This window comes from Alternaria infectoria, assembly GCF_024043175.1.
Source record: "Alternaria infectoria strain BMP 0036 chromosome Unknown scaffold_10, whole genome shotgun sequence".
NCBI lineage: Eukaryota > Fungi > Ascomycota > Dothideomycetes > Pleosporales > Pleosporaceae > Alternaria > Alternaria infectoria.
In genome coordinates this window covers 1,189,939-1,209,888 of record NW_026250699.1, presented here as the reverse complement: position 1 = coordinate 1,209,888, position 19,950 = coordinate 1,189,939, and the positions used below count along the sequence as shown (strand labels likewise).

General features: G+C 52.3%; 9 protein-coding genes across 9 annotated transcripts; 5 read left to right on the top strand and 4 right to left on the bottom strand.

Annotated features, from left to right (window-relative positions):
• Positions 1-2,209: 2,209 nt before the first annotated feature.
• On the top strand, positions 2,210-3,921 carry J4E92_006857 (uncharacterized protein; the record flags this gene model as incomplete). The annotated part of the gene is made up of 3 exons (XM_051498222.1): positions 2,210-2,307; positions 2,354-3,313; positions 3,366-3,921. The coding sequence occupies 3 exons, from the start codon at positions 2,210-2,212 to the stop codon at positions 3,919-3,921; spliced, it is 1,614 nt and encodes a 537-aa protein (XP_051351948.1).
• A 1,609-nt stretch (positions 3,922-5,530) lies between these two features.
• On the top strand, positions 5,531-6,352 carry J4E92_006856 (uncharacterized protein; the record flags this gene model as incomplete). The annotated part of the gene is given in 2 exon segments (XM_051498221.1): positions 5,531-5,534; positions 5,553-6,352. The coding sequence occupies 2 exon segments, from the start codon at positions 5,531-5,533 to the stop codon at positions 6,350-6,352; spliced, it is 804 nt and encodes a 267-aa protein (XP_051351947.1).
• A 296-nt stretch (positions 6,353-6,648) lies between these two features.
• Positions 6,649-7,607, bottom strand: J4E92_006855 (uncharacterized protein; the record flags this gene model as incomplete). Its single annotated transcript, XM_051498220.1, has 2 exons — positions 6,649-7,547; positions 7,604-7,607. 2 exons carry the CDS (start codon positions 7,605-7,607, stop codon positions 6,649-6,651), a joined length of 903 nt encoding a protein of 300 aa, XP_051351946.1.
• Positions 7,608-9,281: 1,674 nt separating this feature from the next.
• On the top strand, positions 9,282-9,934 carry J4E92_006854 (uncharacterized protein; the record flags this gene model as incomplete). The annotated part of the gene is made up of 2 exons (XM_051498219.1): positions 9,282-9,417; positions 9,513-9,934. The coding sequence occupies 2 exons, from the start codon at positions 9,282-9,284 to the stop codon at positions 9,932-9,934; spliced, it is 558 nt and encodes a 185-aa protein (XP_051351945.1).
• A 522-nt stretch (positions 9,935-10,456) lies between these two features.
• J4E92_006853 (uncharacterized protein) lies at positions 10,457-11,549 on the top strand (the record flags this gene model as incomplete). The annotated part of the gene is made up of 3 exons (XM_051498218.1): positions 10,457-10,546; positions 10,644-10,713; positions 10,768-11,549. 3 exons carry the CDS (start codon positions 10,457-10,459, stop codon positions 11,547-11,549), a joined length of 942 nt encoding a protein of 313 aa, XP_051351944.1.
• A 127-nt stretch (positions 11,550-11,676) lies between these two features.
• J4E92_006852 (uncharacterized protein) lies at positions 11,677-12,597 on the bottom strand (the record flags this gene model as incomplete). The annotated part of the gene is made up of 2 exons (XM_051498217.1): positions 11,677-12,392; positions 12,594-12,597. The coding sequence occupies 2 exons, from the start codon at positions 12,595-12,597 to the stop codon at positions 11,677-11,679; spliced, it is 720 nt and encodes a 239-aa protein (XP_051351943.1).
• A 577-nt stretch (positions 12,598-13,174) lies between these two features.
• Positions 13,175-14,733, bottom strand: J4E92_006851 (uncharacterized protein; the record flags this gene model as incomplete). The annotated part of the gene is made up of 2 exons (XM_051498216.1): positions 13,175-14,661; positions 14,709-14,733. The coding sequence occupies 2 exons, from the start codon at positions 14,731-14,733 to the stop codon at positions 13,175-13,177; spliced, it is 1,512 nt and encodes a 503-aa protein (XP_051351942.1).
• Positions 14,734-16,015: 1,282 nt separating this feature from the next.
• Positions 16,016-16,846, bottom strand: J4E92_006850 (uncharacterized protein; the record flags this gene model as incomplete). Its single annotated transcript, XM_051498215.1, has 1 exon — positions 16,016-16,846. The coding sequence occupies one exon, from the start codon at positions 16,844-16,846 to the stop codon at positions 16,016-16,018; it is 831 nt and encodes a 276-aa protein (XP_051351941.1).
• Positions 16,847-17,753: 907 nt separating this feature from the next.
• J4E92_006849 (uncharacterized protein) lies at positions 17,754-19,486 on the top strand (the record flags this gene model as incomplete). The annotated part of the gene is made up of 3 exons (XM_051498214.1): positions 17,754-18,332; positions 18,383-18,623; positions 18,684-19,486. The coding sequence occupies 3 exons, from the start codon at positions 17,754-17,756 to the stop codon at positions 19,484-19,486; spliced, it is 1,623 nt and encodes a 540-aa protein (XP_051351940.1).
• Between the last annotated feature and the right edge of the window lie 464 nt (positions 19,487-19,950).

Sequence of the window (19,950 nt, the reverse complement as noted above, 5' to 3'; positions counted from 1 at the left end):
CAAGAGCAGATGCGATTGGTGCCAGGTCGAGGGACGTCGCTTGCCTGGCCATCATTGCTTTCTGCTAATGGCGAGGAAAGGTCGCAGTCGCTTGCGAGGGTATATGCGCATTGAATGTATCCATTCTTAGATCCGGGGCAGGGCTCGTCATTCACATGTCAAGCGCGTACTGTGTTCCGTGGTAGACCTGGTGCTGCGTGCGCATGTTTTTCAGCTGATGTCGTGTCTCTCGTGACCTCGCAGACAGTGGCGGGAACATTGTGGCTTGCGTCGATCCCCCGCATTGATGTGCGCACTGCGCAGCCTGCAGATGCTGTCGTCATGTCTCCAGGGTTATGAGGAGGCGCCTGAGATCCTTACGATAAAATCGCTCTCGATTGAGACATTGCAGTCCAGCCATACATCAAGGAGTACTTCATGAGAGTGTGTCATGACATGCTCATACCGAGAACACTACGGGTCAGTGCCTCCGACTTCTCGGATCGGAGGAAGCGACTATCCGGCCTGGCGCCAGCGTGCCTCGGCCAAGCCGTCTTGGCTCACGAGCTTGAACGGGCATCCTACGAGCTTGACCTGACCTGCGAATTTGGCACAAACCCGTCAGCTCTGCAAAATCACCATCATCCTGGCACAAATGTCACGAGACAGCTGGATATCGAGTCTCGTGATCCCCATGAAACTCGTACTCCACGGGGAGTCACGCTGGTGTGACGCGCCCCATGCATAGTGGAGGCGACTCCGACCTTACCAACTCTCCGTGCCGCGATTCTCTCTAGACACGCCATATCGGAGCCGCCTTGGTGGATCTCGGTATCCAGACCACATGACCAGCCGTGTTCTGTTCCAAGAACACGTCTCGAGTGGACCCCAATTATTGAGCGGAGTTGCTGCCAGACTCCATGCATACGAGATTTTCGCCTCCAGATGCATTGCGCAGCTACACACTACCGGACTGCCAGCCCTACATCGGCTAGGCCAAGAAAATCCTCCCGACAGTTCGACCAAGCGCTGGGTGCATGGTTCGAGGCTACAGTAGCCGCCCCATCTGGTTGGCCGAGACCACGCCATCGTGCTCTAGCATGCTTGTTGAGCCTCACGGAGGGCATGGGAACTAATGCACCCCGTTTACCCTGGGGTCTTTCTGCGACTTTGGCGCGGCCAGAAGCAAAATCCTGCACGCTACTCATCTCCCCACCTCTTCGATATGCGCTTGACTTCCCACAGACTACCCGCTGGTACCAGCTCTTCGGCCAATGTTAGCAACACCGAGCACCGGAGTCGCGATATTCCAGAATCCTTCCACGACCATACTGCAAACAGCTGGATGCCGTCTGTCTAAGCAATCGCGCATGGAAAGGCTTGTCTGCATACGCGTTGCCAATTGGTGATCGTATTGACCAGCGAAACATCACGGATTCGTTGAGTAATGTGCTGTGCCCGTCTGGCGATCAACAGCAGGCGAACATCAGTTGATGGTTTGCTCCGCAACCACGTCTATCGAGCAGAGGCGATGAACGGTGTCTGCCTGCATACCAAGATGCATCCCCGCAAAATGAGGTCAGTGGTTCATGGCTTACACGCACCCGACTTGACAGGTCATGACGGCTAAAGGCGACGCTTACCATCTAGTGTCCTATCAGCTAGCTGCTCCTACGCCCCGTCTTCGCCCCGGCACGCGACTGTCATCTCACTGTTGGGTGCGTGTGCCAGCAGACTGACCATGCGTGTCACGTAACCCGACGATATTTGCCATCGTTTTCCAGCAACACGAACGTGGGACCGCTGGATAACGTTGCGCTAACTGAATCTCGGCTCCATGATTTCCAAATCTACTAGAATTGGCTCACGATGATTTGAACGCTATGGCATCCACAGGCCAGCGACGTGCTAGTGGTCAGCGTCTGGTCTGCTCTAGCTCCAACACCATCATGGCTAAGACCACCCACTAAGCTACCCCAGTCGCTTCGGACCTACTGTCGCTAGCCTGCTGGCCAGCCGCGGGACTAGCGCGCTGACCCCATGCTTCCAGTCTCCAGACTAGACAGCTGCCCATGGAGATCCCCAGGCTCGGTGAACAGTTCCCCAAATGTACTTAAAGATGGGCAGCCCGCCTTGGAGTGATAGTCATCCTCATCCGAGTACTCAACCATCTCTCTGGACTTGAGTCTTCCTTCCACACCCATTTTACTTTCACAGACAGTCGCCAATCATGGGTCTGATGCTGAAGAAGCCTGAGGGCGTAGCTGGCTCGACCGCGCCCGCCATCTTGGTCGGCCTGTTCGTTGCCTTTGGTGGTGTTTTGTTCGGGTATGCAAACTCGATCCCTCTTCAAGAGTTCTACTAACAAGTATAGTTATGATACTGGTACCATTGGTGGCATTCTTGGAATGCACCACTGGCGACAGCTTTTCAGCACTGGCTACGTCAACAAGAAGGACAACATGCTCGATGTCACCGCCGAGCAGACCTCCTTGATCGTCTCTATCCTCTCTGCCGGTACCTTCTTCGGTGCTCTCACCGCAGCACCCACTGCTGATTTCCTCGGTCGCCGCCTCGGACTTGTTGTCAGCAACATCGTCTTCTGCGTCGGTGTCATTCTCCAGACCGTCGCCACTGCCATCCCCATGTTCGTTGCCGGACGTTTCTTCGCTGGCTACGGTGTTGGTATGATCAGTGCCACCATCCCGCTCTATCAATCCGAGACTGCTCCCAAGTGGATTCGTGGTACCATTGTCGGTTGCTACCAGCTTGCTATCACCATCGGTCTTCTCCTCGCTGCTATCGTCAACAATTCCACAAAGGACAGGACCGACACTGGCTCCTACCGTATCCCTATCGCTGTTCAATTCGCCTGGGCTATCATCCTCTTCACCGGCTGCATCTGGCTTCCTGAGACTCCTCGCTGGTTCATCAAGAAGGGCCGCCCAGAAAAGGCTGCCAAGTCTCTCTCTACCCTTCGCCGCCTCAACGTTGACGACCCGGCTCTTGTTGAGGAGTTGGCTGAGATCACTGCCAACCACGAGTATGAGATGTCTCTTGGCAAGGCCACCTACCTCGACTGCTTCCGTGGTAACTTGGGCAAGCGCCTTTTCACTGGTTGCGCCCTCCAGTCTCTCCAGCAACTCACTGGTGTCAACTTCATCTTCTACTACGGAACATCCTTCTTCCAGAACTCGGGCATCAGCAACCCCTTCGTCGTCACCATGATTACTTCCTGCGTCAACGTTGCCTCCACCTTCCCCGGTCTCTACCTTGTCGAGAAGTGGGGTCGCCGCAACCTTCTCCTCTTCGGCGCCGTCGGTATGGCTGTCTGGTAAGTTCTGACTGTACGAAGTACAAATGAGACATATACTGACTTTCTGCAGCCAATTCATTGTTGCCATCACTGGTACCGTTGCTGGTATCGACAACCAGGCTGCCCAACAGGCCTTGATCGCATTCGTCTGCATCTACATCTTCTTCTTCGCCTGCTCATGGGGCCCTGTCGCATGGGTTGTGACTGGTGAGATCTTCCCTCTCAAGGTCCGCGCCAAGTCGCTCTCCATGACAACTGCATCCAACTGGCTCCTCAACTTTGCCATCGGATACGCCACCCCCTACATGGTCAACGACGGACCCGGAAACGCCAACATGGGTGCCAAGGTCTTCTTCGTCTGGGGCGGATGCTGCTTCATCTGCATCTTCTTCGTCTGGGCCATGATCTACGAGACCAAGGGTCTTTCCCTCGAGCAGGTCGACGAGCTCTACGGCAAGTGCTCCCAGGCCTGGAAGTCTCCCGGCTTCGTTCCTTCCATCTCCTTCCAGGACGTACAGGACATGCATGCCGACAACCGCCGTGCCAGCCTTACCGATATCGAGGCTGATGCTTCCCGCAAGAGGAGCGCTACCTACACTGAGTACCCTGAGAAGACTGTTGTCTAAGCATCTACTCCACGGAGCTTACGAAGAGTTATGAGAGATTCCCTACCACACTTGTAAATACCCGACTAGCTGTTTGATTTTCGCTTGATAGCGCAGCATTGTATATATCCATCATCTATGAATTATGATACTATCACTTCATCTACATTACCACATTACCACATGCTGTGCTTCCCCTCTCATTCCACCTGTTTTCAACCCCCATCTTCGTGTCTATCGGACTCATTCCACCGGAACGAATATAGCTCATAGTCCAGCTCTCAGATAGGCCTCGCCACTTGTGCGCCATTTTCCCAGCATGTCTTTAAGCGGACCAACCAGCGTGCGGGCCGTCTCACAACTGTATCTGCCATCGACATCCAGCCGGAGACACTCCGTGACGCCACGCGCGCTTTCCCCAGATCTACCCCAACTTTAGTGTTAAGGCTAAGCTAGCGGCGGACTTGCATCGAGCCGCTTGCAACCTTGATATGCATCAGATACGATGGCTTTTGGTCAGATGTTTGATCAGCGAGTGTGATGGATTGCGGAGATGCGCGTAGGTTGTGATCAATAGTGGATGTGGCTTGTCTAGAGATGCTAGATAGTGAATTTGGGTGGTAGCATGTGTACATGCATGTGACAACCCCTCGTTGTTTCAGGATCGACGATGGAGTAGCTTTTGATCTGCCAAAGGATTTGCGGCTCGATTTAATGATCTGTATAATATAGTGCGACGACGGATGATGATGCATTTTGCTGTTTTCAAGACTCAAGCTTTTCACTATGGAAACCTAAATTCCGGGTCGAAGGGTGAGTTGCAACGCTGCGAGCGTGTCCTATATCCTCAAAAACAAGGCTGCTTGGTGTTTTTGGTGAGTCTTAAAGCGAGTTTCAGCTTGCTTCAGAGAAGAAGGATCCAACGTCGCCCTGGCTTCGTTGCTGGGTGGCTGATTCTGGACGTTTGATTTCGCAAACGGAGAGAGGCGGTGGTACGTTCACAGCAATGGCAATTACACCCGCTTTTTGACAAGATCAACATAGTATTTAGCTTAAGCTGACACTTGAACATCTTTTGCGTATACTATTGAAGTCACTCGTATGGACTTTTCTCCAAGTTTGACGGCCGTGATGACCTCATCGTAAACATTCTTTCACCTTTCACTCACTCCAACAAACACCAGACAGATGAGACCACAAAAAGCTTGGCAGGGTCCATATCAAACGCACAATTGTGTATGAAATCTCTGATTCGAGCCTTTTGCTTATACACCACCGACGAGCGTTTCGCATCTTCCGAAATCCATACCACACTCAAACGAAAGAACCCTCAGATATGGCTAAGCTCGGCGTCGGATACGAAGTTGAGATTGAGGAATACACCTGGGAACTTGGGACTGGTTTGGACTCCAAGCGCCACTCGCTCAAATGGTCGGAACAAGATTCGGAAGGTAATGGAAAGTCGTGGTCGCTCTCGAATTTCATCTTACCACCCGACCATCGCTTCTCTTACACAGCGGAGAAGAGATATCTTTACTAGTAAGTCTTTCTTTGACACATTCAGATATCTTCTAACCTCGCATGTAGCACGCCTGGCGGGATCGATATACGCACTCGACTTGGAGAAAGCATGGGTAGACGTACACCGACAGCCGCCGGGAAGACCAAGCTGGAAACACTCCCAATCGCAAGTCTCATCATCACCCAGGGACGGGACTTCGTGTCCGAACTGTTCTTTTATCATTGGGAGCAAATCACCGGACGCAAGCTCTCGAATGTCCTCCTACCCGGGTGGCTCGGTGGTTTTCGCTTCCACCCGGATAGTAGGTATATTGCAGCGTCGTTCTTTGCTCAATCTGAGACCACACGCGCACTACCTTTCCCTTCGAAGGACTTGGACCCAGGCTCGATCGCCCGCTATGTCGCCAAAGTCCGGAAAGACTACTTACCCGCCAACGTCGGAGACTTGCTGTGGCTGATCGATCGGTTCTTGAAGTGGACGTTTCCTCGCGGTGACTACAAGCTCGACTTGATTCCGCTTTCCTGCGATCATCCCGACTCCATCTACCAACTCATCAAGACTTTTGGCGAAGAGGGAAGGTACCGACATCACCCTCACTTCCGAACCTTCCTCGCTTTCTCCAAGATGAGTGACATGGGCTCGGATGAGCGCGCTGTCACGAACAACACTCTGGTTATAGCTGCGAAAATCCTTGCAGGGCAATACACGATGAAGCGCAAGAGGGCAGAATTTCGCTTCAACGGCGGGGTAGTATCCGAAACCAGGAGCGTACTCATGCTGAGTGAGGACTGGCCTTCGTACAACGTGTGTCAAGAGGACCCAGAAGAGCTCAAACAGGACATTGTACTTATTTCGGACTTGACGGACGATGAGGGTTGCGATGGCGAAGAGGACGATGATGTTGATGGAAAGGATGATAAGAGCAAGTGAAGACGGCGCGTTTGCTGGAGGTGGAGTGACTAGAGGTTTCAAGTGATGAAGGAAAGAAGATGACAAAGTTGGAAGAGGGTGGAGCAAGACTTACGGCTTCTAAAAGTGCCCATTGTATGGGTCTGCTATGCCGCATTTGTCTCACTCATTTTGGTGCTCAAGAAGCGACAGTGATTAATGGAAATATTGAAATGGCCTATAATTACTTGGGTTTGATATACGTGGCATGTCCCTGGAGAGATTCCTCTAACGACGTTTCTTACACTATTGTGACGGAATCGCACTTTCTTACGACCCTAATCTTCTTCCCCATCATCGAAAATTCCACATACCTCCAGTTGAGGATAAGCCGCATTCCACTCTTTCAAAATCTCCTTCGCCTCATCATAGTCCATATTAGACCAAATTCCCATGATAGCCAATCTGGTGATATCCCTCGCAATCCTGTACTCAGGCGTATAGGCCAACTTGCAATAGTCCTCTCCGGCGGCATCCTCAAACGTCTTCTTTACGGCAGCAAGATCGACGTCTTCCGGTACGTCGTTGGCATCAGCCTCTTCCGGTTCGTCATCGCTCTCTTCGAAATTCCACAGCCAGTATGGGGACCGGCAATTCATGAAGGTGGGGGCGAAGACGGTTTCATCCCAGTCTAGGATCGCGGAGAGGGTAGCGGTGGTGGGAGAGGTAATGTGGATGAGCATGTTGCGTGGCTCGAGATCCATGTGTGTGAGTGCGTAGATGTTGTCGTTGAGGAAGCCGAGCGTGTGTAGATGCTGAATGATGGCTGTAAATGGCTTCCAAGGGTTCAGAAATTTACGATTGAGGGTTAGGTCGAATGCGCGTTGACGAGCGAATTGTGACAAGAGGAACTCTTGGACAGTTTGAGGGGTAGCTGCCACAAAGGGCTCATTGGTTTGGCGAAACGCATTTCGTGGTGGGCATTGTAAACGCAGGAGCTGCGGTTCTGATGATCCAGCGAGAATGCTGTCTGGGTTCAATGTGCCAGGAGATGGCGACTGGATCCTGCTCATCTCCTTTAGTGCAGAGCCTAGATCTCGCGCGAAGGAGATGCGCTGCTGCGTGTTGAGCTCAGAATAGACGTCAATTACTGACTTCCCCGGAACACGTGGCTGGATCGTGTATCGGCTACCAATTGGGTTCTCAGTCGAGAAACTGAAAGTCTTGATCCTGGGTACTGGAATGCTTGTCGCTGCAAGAAACTTAAGAATCGAAACTTCGTGCTCAACCCACGCATGCTCCATACGCGGTATGCGCAGCACATAGTCTCTGAGCTCCGTCTTGCGTAACATACCGGGACAAAACGTTCGAAGAAACCAGCGTATCTGCCGCTCAAGCCAGCTAGCTTGATATTGAGAACCGTCGACCTGGATGTTGATCACGCGGTTGTAAGAGCCACCATCCATACGTGTGATGGTAAAGGAGTCTTTAGAGAGATTCGGCCACTCCTTTTGACATAGCTCAACTACCTTGACCTGGAAAGTTTCGAAGGGCTCATGTTCGAACATTTCAGTAGAGTTAGTCGAAACGTCGGAACTCGCGATAGAAGCCGAGTCATTCCCAGTATCTCGCGCGGGCTCCGTCTGTTCCAAAGGCGTAGCGCTGGGTGACATCTTCGTATCGGACATATTTCCAGACCTATGGAGTGGTGGAGTCTGATTGGCAAACTCCAATAAAGGAACAGCGGTGTTCAACGTTATAAGAGGTCCTGAGAGCGTTGTGTGAAATGTAACAGTGCCGGAGGGCGACTTTCACAAAGAGAGTGTGGGACTCAATCCGACCCGAAAGGTTTCCGTGTGCGAATGAAGCAGCAAGATGAAGAACGAGGGCTAGAGAAAAGCAGTGGTTACACTGCTTTTCACCTTAACGCCCAATGGCCTGTCCCAAGAGTACTTAAAATACGCTGAGAACTCTCTAATCAGTCGAGTATAACACACGTATCAATTCACACCAACAGTCAACCGAACAGACTTCCCGACCCTTTTCAACTCTTACTATGGCACGAAAATATGGATCCAAGGTAACACACCACTGCTGGTGTGGACAGACTGGCTGGTGCAGAAAGCACCTGTTGCGATGTGAGGCGCACGGAATTGACTACTATGCAAGCGGTGGGTGCCAGGCTTGCGAGGGAGTAGCTGACGCTGCAGACCGAAGAGAATACAAGGAGCGACAAGATCAGAAGAAAGAAGCCGAGGAAGCAAAGAGAAAAGAAGAAGATGCCTGGTTCACGAGAACCAAGGGCCGGAAGTAGAGCTTGATAATAGGTAGAGTCGCGACTGGAAAAGCGACCACGCGTAGGTTGGGTAAAGGATGCGAATTCTAGGTGGCGTACCCGGATAAATTGAGGATGAAATGCTTTTCTTGAAATGTTTGTATGTTGGTGTTGGCATGAATGTAGCTTTGCTCTCCGAGATGGGTTAACAAAGAGAATGAGACAAAGAAAGTGGATTGGTCAAAACCGGTCCTGGGACGCATTCGGAAGTATTAGTCCTGTTGTCTTTAGCCATGACTGAGTGTTCAGATCTAGGTATGCTGTTTGGTTTGATGTCTTGTCGCTCAGCATGTATGCGGGGCGTGTTGTATTCGTTTGTGAGGCACGAGCCGACCGAGCTCGAGGAGACAACTGCAGCGTCCTGAGTACGGGCCAGGGCAGGGCCGCAACACGAGGTTTGCTATCATCAGCAGCACCATAAGAACTGTACCCATACGCTAGCAGAACTGTTATCTGACAACAACCAGTAGTCTGAACGACGTTGTATCTTCCGCAATGCATCGGAGGTGGCCGAACCTTCCTTTGTCGCCATAGCTCAGCGCCCCACTGGCAAACCTCGGCTGGCGTCATCCAGTTTCCCCAAATGATCCCCGCGTCGCGTCGCACTCTTCTCTTCCTTCCTTTCCTTTTCCCACCATGTCAACAACCGCCGTACCAAAGTTCAGCCCTGGTGAAGCTGTGACCGAGAAAGATGGGTTGATCCATGGCGTTTCGGCGCAGGAGCTGCAGGTTTTGGGCGAGCAGTGCTTTGATGCGAGGGCGAGGGCTTATTGTATGTTTTCTGGAGTTTTATGATGCAGCGCATGGTGGTAGAGGGTATTGAAGATACCTAAACAAAAGATTGGTGCTAACATAATGTTTGATTAGGCCCATACTCCCTCTTTCGCGTCGGCGCATCCCTCCTCCTGACCACTTCCTCCGCAACCGATACATCCGCCGCGCACACCATAATCGGCGCAAACGTAGAAAACGCGGCCTACCCCGTTGGAACATGCGCTGAGCGTGTCGCCATGGGTACCGCTGTCATCGCAGGCCACCGCATCGGAAGCTTCAAGGCTGTTGGCGTTACGACCGACATCGACGACTTCTGCTCGCCGTGCGGAATGTGCAGACAATTTCTGCGCGAATTTCTGGCACTAGAGACACCTATCTTCATGTTCAACAAGGAAGGAAAGTGGATTGTGAGGACGATGGGCGAGCTGCTTCCGCTCAGCTTTGGGCCCGACGTGCTGCCACCGAGGGAAAAGCTGAGGCAGAACCAGGAAGATGATAAAGCGAAGACGGCATAGAGTGTGTCATGGGAAGCAGGCATTGGCGGCGTTGTGAGGCAGATACCAGGGGTTTGAGCATCTTGAAGGGCGTTGGTGGGAGGTGTACGAGTATGATGGGACTGGCTGTCAGAACCAGGTGGTGAATGCTATACAACAGAGCTTCAAAGCTCACAAATGCACATATTAAAATCTTCCTCACATTTGCATCCCTATCATGTGTATACTCATTGGAGCTGTTCGTAAAGGAAGCTACCCTGGCTTTCTCCTGCCCCACGAGAGCCCCGCGGAAGCCACCATGCAGCCCGATAAGCTGCCGATAAGCTGGCATCCCTCCCAGCAATCGTACGCCTGTTCCGCATCTCCGCGCCCCGTGGATATGTACACTGACATAATACCTCCTGCCCAAGCAAGCAGCTGTCAATCAATAATTGACAATGATGTGATGTCCTATAGACGCGCTGTTGCGCGTGTCTTCTTTTTCACGTTGTCCTTTATTCGTTGCGACTTCCTAATTCCGAAGACCGGTGGATATCTGTAACCATGGCCAACAACACGAACGGAACTGGCGTTAGGGAGGCTGGTATCACTGATTCGGAGCACTTCTCGCCGTATAGAGCAGATGGGAAATTGGTAAGTTAATAACATTGCGAGAAACGGAACGGAAGACCCAGAAAACCTCGCGAAACAAAGCATAAAATGGAGTGGCTAACATTGCGATATGATATAGTACGGCTTCGTATGCGTAGTAACAGGCGCAACACAACTCGTAGGAAAAGCAATCGTCGCTGAACTCGCCGGTACATCACAACCCCTCAACCGCACCCACAACCACTTGCTAACACTCCTCCCAGCCCACGGCGCAGCATGCATATACGCCTGCTCCTCGCTCCCCTCCGAACCCTACGCCGAACTCGCCGACTCAATAAACGCACAATACCCCAACACAAAAGTAATCGGCTACCCCTACAAGATCAACTCCGAAGAAGACACCCTCGCCCTCATCGACGACGTGCTGAACTCCTGGGGCCGCCTCGATGTCTGGACATCTTCGACCGGTCTACTCGGCCCGCCGTCCATCAACCAAACAGGTCCGAAAGATCTGTACGCCGCGTTTGACACGAACGCCATGCCGGCTTTCTTCGCGCTCAAGTACGCGCCGGCTGCTATGCAGAAGACGACGCCCAAGGGGAGTTATCCGAATGCTGCGCCGAAGGATGTTCCGTATGGGAGTATTATTGTTGTGACTAGTGTGGCGGGGACGTATGGTGGGTGCTGGGCTCCGGCTTTTACTATGGCGTCACATGCTGCGCTTGGTGTTGTGCGCTCTGGGGTTTTGGTGCTGAAGGGGACGGGTGTGCGTATTAATGCCATCACGGCTGGGCAGATTGATGTGGGTGTTGATCTGAAGGACTGTGGGGTTAAAGAGATGGCGCAGGGTCAGTTTCCGCCTGCTGCGTTACAGGGAGAGGAGAGTCAGAAGAGGACGATTGGGCTGGAGAGGGCGGGTAGGCCGGAGGAGGTGGGTAGGACGGTGGGGTTCCTGGCGAGTGGGTTTAGTAGCTATATTACGGGCGCTGAGTTGAGGGTTGACGGCGGGGCAGGGGTTATGAACCCTATCACTGTTCCTGTTTAGAGTAGACGAATTGCGACCATGGCGCTGTTGTAGCTGTTGGTGAAGAGAAGATGATCGATGGCTGCATTTCTTCGGCATCTCGAGTCGTAGTATCGTACAAGAACCTTTCAATCTTCCACCACACCATCTAATGCTGCAGCACAACCGGCGCCCCCTTCTCCCAATTCTCAATGCTCTCTTTGATATTGACCCAATACCTCAACTTAACCGCCTCGCTCTTCGCAGCCTCTAAATCATCCCTCTTAAACGCCTTGTCAATTATCTCCGTACTCTCTGCTATCCTCTCTTCATTCCGCTCCCGCATCTCCACCAAATCTTCTTCGCTTTCTGCCTCTTCTATGCTCTCTCTGGCGTCCAACACCTCCATCAACAGCTCCGGGTCTTCTACCTTCGCTGTCTCATCTTCCGCTACCTCTATTCCGCGTAAGGATAGCAGATATTGTGCTCTTAGAAGCGGGTTCTGGAGTGTTTTGTAGGCCTCGTTGATGCGTGAGGAGAGGGCTTCGGCGCGTTTCTTGTCGGCTTGGGGATGTAGATCGGGGTGGGCGCGGGCTTGTAGTTGAAGGAATTCCTTCTTGAGAGCGGAGAGGTCGATGGCGAAGGGGCCGTTTGGCGGCGGGCCGGATGGCAAGGAGTTGGGGAAGAAGGAGTAGTGTGTTTGTGGAACTTGGGACGATTGCGCGGTGGAGGATTGTGGTGTCTCGAATGGCTTTTCGACTTTATTCGAGCTGGAAGAGGAGGATTGAAATCGACGTGATATCGTCTGGGGCGGTATGCGATGTGCGCAGAGCATGCACGGTGTTGCGCTTGGTCGCGTGCGGAATGGCGAGGTGGTGGTGGTTTCTGTGAGGGATGCGCGGATTCTGCGCGCTGCAGATGAACGTATAGATCGCATTGTTGAGATATTAGGAGGTGTATGGTACGATGATTAGGATGCGCGATGCAGTGGTGAGTTTCGTGGTGGATGTGAGTCTTCTAGAAGTGCGGCGGCGAGAGATTTCCGCGTCCAGTTCCGAATGGTTACGTCATCCATCGCCGTCTCACCCATGGCGATTATCGAGAAGCGCTGGCACGAATACACTGGATCGTTTGGAAAGCTCTGCAGGGTGTATCGTGCACTATCATGGGAGAGAGCTATAGTTTCTTCGCGGTCTATGAGAAATCCGGCCTTCTGAATGTTCTTTATTTTTACTACACTCATGGACAGCATACCTAGGTAGCTGACTACGAAAGTAAATTTCGGAGTGCTTCGACGCAATTGATGCACCCAGAGATATACATTGTTTTTTTCAAGAAGAGCAGCCCATTCCAGTGCCTCACAGACATCGATAGAATCGTCCGCAGACGAGGCCACGGATTCGCGTAGAGAGCATCATTCCTGCCTAGGTATCGCAGCTCGCACGGCTTGTTGTGCTTTTCTAGCTATGTATTCGGGCCATCAAGATGAACTCTTGACGTTGTTGAGTTTAAATTGCTCACCGTATCATGCATGATACGTACACCAACAGGCCAATAGTCTCGTGATATCAGTCGTTGCAGACGTATTCAACAGAAGAACCTCTAACGCCTGGCTTCGTGGGCTCATGACAAAGGCAGAGTATACCCAAGTGCAACCAAGATACATGTCAAGTAGGTTTCTGCTCACTATCCTCATCAACACCGCTTTGGCGAGGTTTTTCTTTCGCCTCCTCATCAGCCTCACGAACCCGATCCTCAAACCGTCGCAGCAAACGCCCAGTGGCTTCTACATTCTTCCGCATCTGCTCAGCATCCTCTTTCAGACGCTTGAGGTGCTCAGCGACGTGGAAACCGCTATCGGCTTCGGATATCTCACTGGCACGGGCGGCAGCGTGGTCGAAGTGTCGCAACAATTCTTTTTGTCTTGACCAGGTTGTGCGGATTCGCTCGGTGGCGATGCGCGGGCCACGGTGGTTGCTCTGAGCAACCTCGGCTGAATCGTGTGGAAATTCGTACGGCGCCGTGATGGATTGGGATGTTGCATCTGACTCGACGCTTGATCCTGTTTGCTCGATTTGCCGTAGTTGCTTCAGGGCATCGCGTTCGTGGTACTCGAGGATTGCACATCGGGTAACTATATCAGCGGCCATGTTGTTCAGCAGCTGGATTTCCCGTCGGAGCAGATCCTTCTCCCCGTCTTCCTCTGCATGCTGATAAAACTCGTCTTCTTTCTGCCCAAGATATCCCCAGACGTATTGCCATTCCGAACCGATCTTGTTCTTGAGCTCCCGAACTTGCTCCAACCAGTCTTGTATTTTGCTTGCATCTCTTGATTGGAGATTGTCTTTGTACGCGCGGTAGCCGTTCTCTACATCGGGTCCGGCAAGTTCACCCTCCTTGAACTCGGTCTGGAAGACAGTCTCTTTGTCCATCTCAGCCTTCAATGCATGCAATGGGCTACCATGCGGTGACTGCTGACCACCAGGACCACCGCTAACTCCTCCCATCCCTCCGATACCGCCGAGTTGTAGAGGACTCCGAAGAATAGTCATCGTCTGAGACGTGTGGAACCAGAGCGCGAGTTTGCCGATTCGAGAAAGAGACGATTTGGCCTTTTCGTTCTCCTGCAACTTTTCATACTCTTTTTGGCGGTTTGCCATTGTTGAATAATCATAGAGCTGGAGGAGTTGCGGGGGCAGGCGAACGATGTAGAATTGTCCGGCCTTGTATCCGAGCGCACACCCAACTGTAGCCGCTCCGAAGAATCGCGCGAAGCCGTAGACGCCGGGTAGAGCACGCGGGTTCAGTGCCAGGAATGCGCCCACCACTCCTCCCCCAAGTGTCGCATCTTCCCACGTCCAGTGCTTTGTCCGTTCCCATAGCTTACCCGGCTTGGGCTGTATCCCTTCCAACTTGAAGACGCCCCGGTGCAGTTCATGTTGCCCATAGATTCCCGAGGCGGTAAATGTGAGGTCTACGGCACCGATCAAGGCGGCGGACTTGAGGAACACACCAGGTCGTGAGCGGCCAACAAGGGCGAAGCCGCCAGTCACGGCTGCAGCGGCAATTGAAGATCGCCATGGCGATGCGATAAGGTCGCGTTGTGTAGCGATTGCGCCAGGTGGTCTCCCGGTGATGGCATGCTGACTCTCGCCTGGGTTATGTTAGGATACTACAGCTACATCTGGTCGCGTAACTCACCTTCAGGAACCAGCAACCGCACCATGGTGGATTATGACTTTTCCAGCGTGTGCAAAGGTGCAGGTAAAGCCGTGGTCGCCATCGGAGGTTGATGTTGCGACGTTGATGCGGCGTAGACGGAGGTGCTGGAAGGTACGCGCGCTTCCAAGATTCCGAGGAGCGCGTCCATGATGTCGAGGCGAAGATGCAGCGACCCTTGCGATAGCGCATCCGCCGCGACAATCGTACTTGAATACCCTTGCATTACCACTGTTATCACCAGTACTGAATCTCGGTAAATTGTGTGCACCTGGAAATGCTTGTGGTATGTTATTTTGTCCTGGAATCATTCTGTAAATCTCCAGGCTATTGCATCTTGTTGTACGCATCGTTGATTTAACTTAGTGTACTGCTTGTTTGGAGTGGCAAAAAGGAGATTGTGTATAAAAGTACCATGTCAACCTTACAACTTGAGTTACTTGAGCTTCTGACCATCTCAACGACCAATGGTCAAGTCACTCCAGGACTATCAGTGTGCATCGTCTCTACCATCGAAAGCTAGTCAGATTACCCCTCCATCGTTCGTGTTCGTGTTGTGGTCCCCACATATGCGAACGCAGCCGCCCGACACTGAGCCGTAGCTCCACCATGACTCAACCAATTACTTCATTATCAACATGGGTTGTCGATGCAGGGCGGGGCTACAGGACGCGGCCAGACCATTTGCACTCAGATGATATTGTTACTAATTGGCCATCACTCCATCAACAGCTGCAACAGCAAAAAATGGTCTTATGGTGTATGTACCAAGCATTCGTCTTCCGACCAACAATTTCTGACATACAACAGCTAGTGGTATGATTCTCGCTTAGTAAGTCAACTCAAACATGAGCCGCTATCATTCCTTCCTAACACCTTCAAGGGGTAAACCCAAGCACAGCTTGCGAGAGGCCCCGCGTTCGAGTCGCGGTAAGACCCATCTTTTTTGCTCTTCCAGAGGCTCTGGCAGTGTCAGAGTGATAAGGATTGGCAGCAAGAACTCTTTTTGCATCATCAGGTAGACTATTTAGGTAACTAGAGTGGTGGGTTGGCAGATACATATGCTCCCGTTAAGCAAATCAACTTAGTTGTACGGTAACGTGTGAAGACTTGATATGTTTAGTGCGCAGCGATGTGATACTCTATCTCGAGACAGAGAGAATGCCTGCATTGCGATTATAATCTACCATTGCGTATGATTGACCCGGAGAAACTTCGAACACGCCTACACATACGTCGAAAGACCATTGAGAAAATAGCAGTAGTTCAGCATCTACTATGTATCGTATCTACGTTCCATTTGACTTCGCAGTATTACCCTTCTGATTCTGCGCAACCCCAAATGTAGCTCCACCGTCCTCCATAAACCTCCTCTCCTCCTCTGTACTGGTCCTACCCAAGGCAGCATTTCGATGCGGATACCTACCAAACCGCTCCACTGGATCCCTGTGTTCCTTCGCAGCTTTCTGGTAGTTCTCAATCAACATCTTCGTGCCATTGTACCCGTCCAACCCCTCGAGTTCTCGCGCGAACTCCGCTATGATCTCCTCGGCGAGATCGTGTGCGGACAGATCTTCGCTGTGCATGAGCGGCATGTAGAACCACGTCCTATGCGCGGCAGAGAAACGGAGCGCAGGATGTTTGTCGGGGCGGCCAATGGGCGATGCGGGGGATAGAAGGTTGCGAACGAGCGCATCGCCCATGCGATCGTAATGCCCATACACCAGGCGCAGCCCTTCATCTGTGCGGTAGATATTCCGCGGCATCTGGTCTAACAAGAGTGCGAAGCTGAGTGCTGTCCATGCTGCATCTTCTCCTGTCGCGCCATCTGCCTTGTTCTCTTCCTCCGCAACGCGCGCAATCTCGTCTAGGAAAGGTTGCGCATTCGCTTCTGGGAAATTCTCTGGGCCAATAGCTTTAAGGGCTTTGCCACAGACATCTCTACATTGGCCGTCGAGGGCAAGTCGCTCTTCGGGACTGCCTGCGAACCAGCGCTTTGCGATGCTCATGTCAAACTCCTTGCCGCTGGTGTCGACGCCAGGGAACCATATGTCTGTTATCTTTTTGTACAGTGTCTTGTTGAAGATTGCAGAGTCGAGTGAGAAGGTAGAGGTAGACATCGTGCGCGGTAATGTGTTCGGGACGTTCAGCGATTGGAGGTTCGACGGGCGCAGACTGGACAAATACAGGCTGGATGTGAGGAAGCGCAAAGGCGTGCGAGCTGTGAGACGAGTAAGCATATCCTACGATGTCAGTTATGAGATTACACGCGCAAGGCTTTATACGTAGAGCTGAATGGACTCTATGACGCGCCTCGTGAGCTTGTGGTGCGCCTGAATCACGATTCTCTGGCTGCCTGGAGGAACGATGGATGCGCTCGGTGGCTACGAAGAGCCGACAGGGACGGCTGACTAAAGGACTGCCAGAATTGCGGATCCAGGGTCGCTCGGCCTTCGTCGCGCACTCTGATTACCTGAGACAATCTAATCATCCTGCGCATGTCATCGCAATGGAGGTAGTGTGTAGACAAAGTTAGCAGTACGCGACCTGTCCTTCCAAGGTTGGTGGTGAAGACTACGCGACGGATATCGGCCGACCTTGTGTCGGCGCGCAGTTTTGGAAGTACGCGCTACGAGACCTCGAGACCTTCCCCAACACCAAACTCGAAGTCTTCCAAGGTTGTACACGGACTGAATACGTCGGAAGTTGGAGTAACGTACATGTCCAAACAAACTCACAAGCTCACAAGCATGGCTCCAGGACTTACTCCGCATTCCCCTCTCCCGCTTTACGTATGCAAAGGGTACCTAGGTAGGATTCATCCACCCGAACATGTGGGGAACCTGCATGATCATGCATCAAACACTCTACGCTTCGCGATACGTTGATATACCATGGGCATATCCGCGCATGCCAAATCGTTAAGATATGTGGGTTGCTAGAGGACTACTCGATCCATCCTAAGTACTTCTGGTCAAGTTTCCTCTCCAATACTCATTGAACGATATCGTCCCCACGCAGCCCCACATGTATGCCATCACCCTCATCCTGTTCTCCTTTGGAATCTTTCTACTGTACAGGCGATACAGCAACAGACCGCCAACTGGCACGAAGGCCGCGCCAGGTCCCGCTGGTCTTCCGGTTCTTGGGAATGCACATCAATTGGGCCAGCAGCCGCACCAGCAAATCACTGCGTGGGCTCGCGAGTACGGCGAGGTCTACAAAATCCGTCTTGGCTGGAACGACTGGTACATGATTTGTTCTCCCGAAGCATGTAAGGAGATTCTGGATAAACAGTCTGCGCATACAAGCTCTCGAACGCCGTTGCCGGTATCTGGTGATGCACTTGGTGGTGGCATGCGATTCCTGTTTATGGAATATGGACCGGAATGGCGGAAGCTGAGAGGCATCAGTCATAAGCTTTTGACACCTGCTGTCAGTGCGACGTTCAAGCCCAGTCAGGATTTTGAGGCGAAGATGTTGCTTGAAGAGATACTGAAGGGTGCAGATGCAGCGAAAGGGAATGGAGTTAGCTACAAGGCCATCCGAAGATACACTGTGAGCGTCATCATGACTAGCACGTATGGGCGACGCATTCCAGAATGGGTGAGTAGTGCATTTGAACACATGAGAATATCAATGCTGACATGTGGCAGGATTGCGACGAAGTGCACGGTATCTACGACATAATGAACGACTTCTCCACGATCGCGAAACCAGGGACGTACCTAGCAGACACGCTTCCGTTTCTCGGCAAGCTCCCCCCGCAACTACAATGGTGGCGTAAGGGCGTCAAACCTTACTTTGACAAACAAGCCAATTTGTGGATGTCTTTCTGGAGTACACTCAAGACTCAGATGGAGACCAAACAGGCTCCGGAATGCTTCGTCAAGCAATGTGAGTGACGCCGCTGTAGGAAATGTACGTGAAGCATGTACTGATATCCTACGCCTCTAGTCATTGAGAGCGATTACGAGAAGCAAGGTATCAGTGAACTGCAGGCGGCGTTCCTAGCTGGTAGCATGATAGAAGCGGGCAGTGAGACAACATCCGCGGCACTCAACACTGCTATTCTCTACCTCAGCGCGAACCCGGACGCACGACAGAGAGCAATCGACGAAATCAGAGGTGTCGTTCCGCCTTCCCGATCACCGACATTCGAAGACGAACCACAACTACCCTATATCCGTGCCATCGTCAAAGAGACTCTACGCTTACGCCCTGTCACCAACATCGGTACGCCACATTACACGACTGCACCGATAACGTATAAAGGTATCCACATACCTGCCAAGTCAGTTGTATGTCTACAACAATACCCGATACACTACGACTCCAACGTGTTCGAGGACCCTAATAGCTTCAAACCCGAGCGCTATCTGAACCACCCTCATGGAAGTGGACACTATGCGGCCGGCCCAGCTGCAAGCCGCGACCACTGGGCCTTTGGTGCGGGTCGCAGGATCTGCTCGGGCGTGCATCTGGCCGAGAATAGTATGTTCATCGTGCTAGCCAAGCTGTTATGGGCTTTCGACATCTTGCCGCCGCTGGATCAACAGGGAAATGAAGTGCAGGTAGATACCAGCGATGAAGCGTTTGATGCTGTCGGAAGCACGACCATGGCGAAGCCGTACATGGTGAGATGGAAGCCGCGCAGTGAGGAGACTAAGGAGACGATCTCGAGAGAAGCGACTGAAGCTAGGAGGGATGGATACGTACTGAGGGGTGTTCGTGTTGGTGAGGAAGGTGTTGGGTTGTAGGCATGCTGATTTGGCTGTCACATGCGCCTGTTAGTACTTATCCCAAATTTGTTCAGACGTGCTTGCCCTGTTCTGATTTCGTCATCGCGCTTGTTGGTTGTTTGCCGCATGCACTTACCTAGGTAGACCGGGGCTCTTTCATCCCACGGCTTGTCCCTCTCTCGCAGTCGCCTTCCATCTTGATCGCGACTACCCCAACCAGAGAAGCATCATCCCACGTGTTTATCATGTCGTCACCAAACAACAAGACTCAAGATGGTCCGCAGCCACCGCCGAACACAATGCCTTCCACGCCCCCTCGACCAGCCTCATTAGACAACAGCCCATCTCTGCAAGACGACAATATGAGCTCTAGCTCAACACCCACCAACTCACGGGGTTCCAACTTTTCCCCAGCCGATTGTCGCACCCTCCAAAAGATTCTCCATGACGTACGCAGCCCTTCACCTCTCTCCGCAACGTCG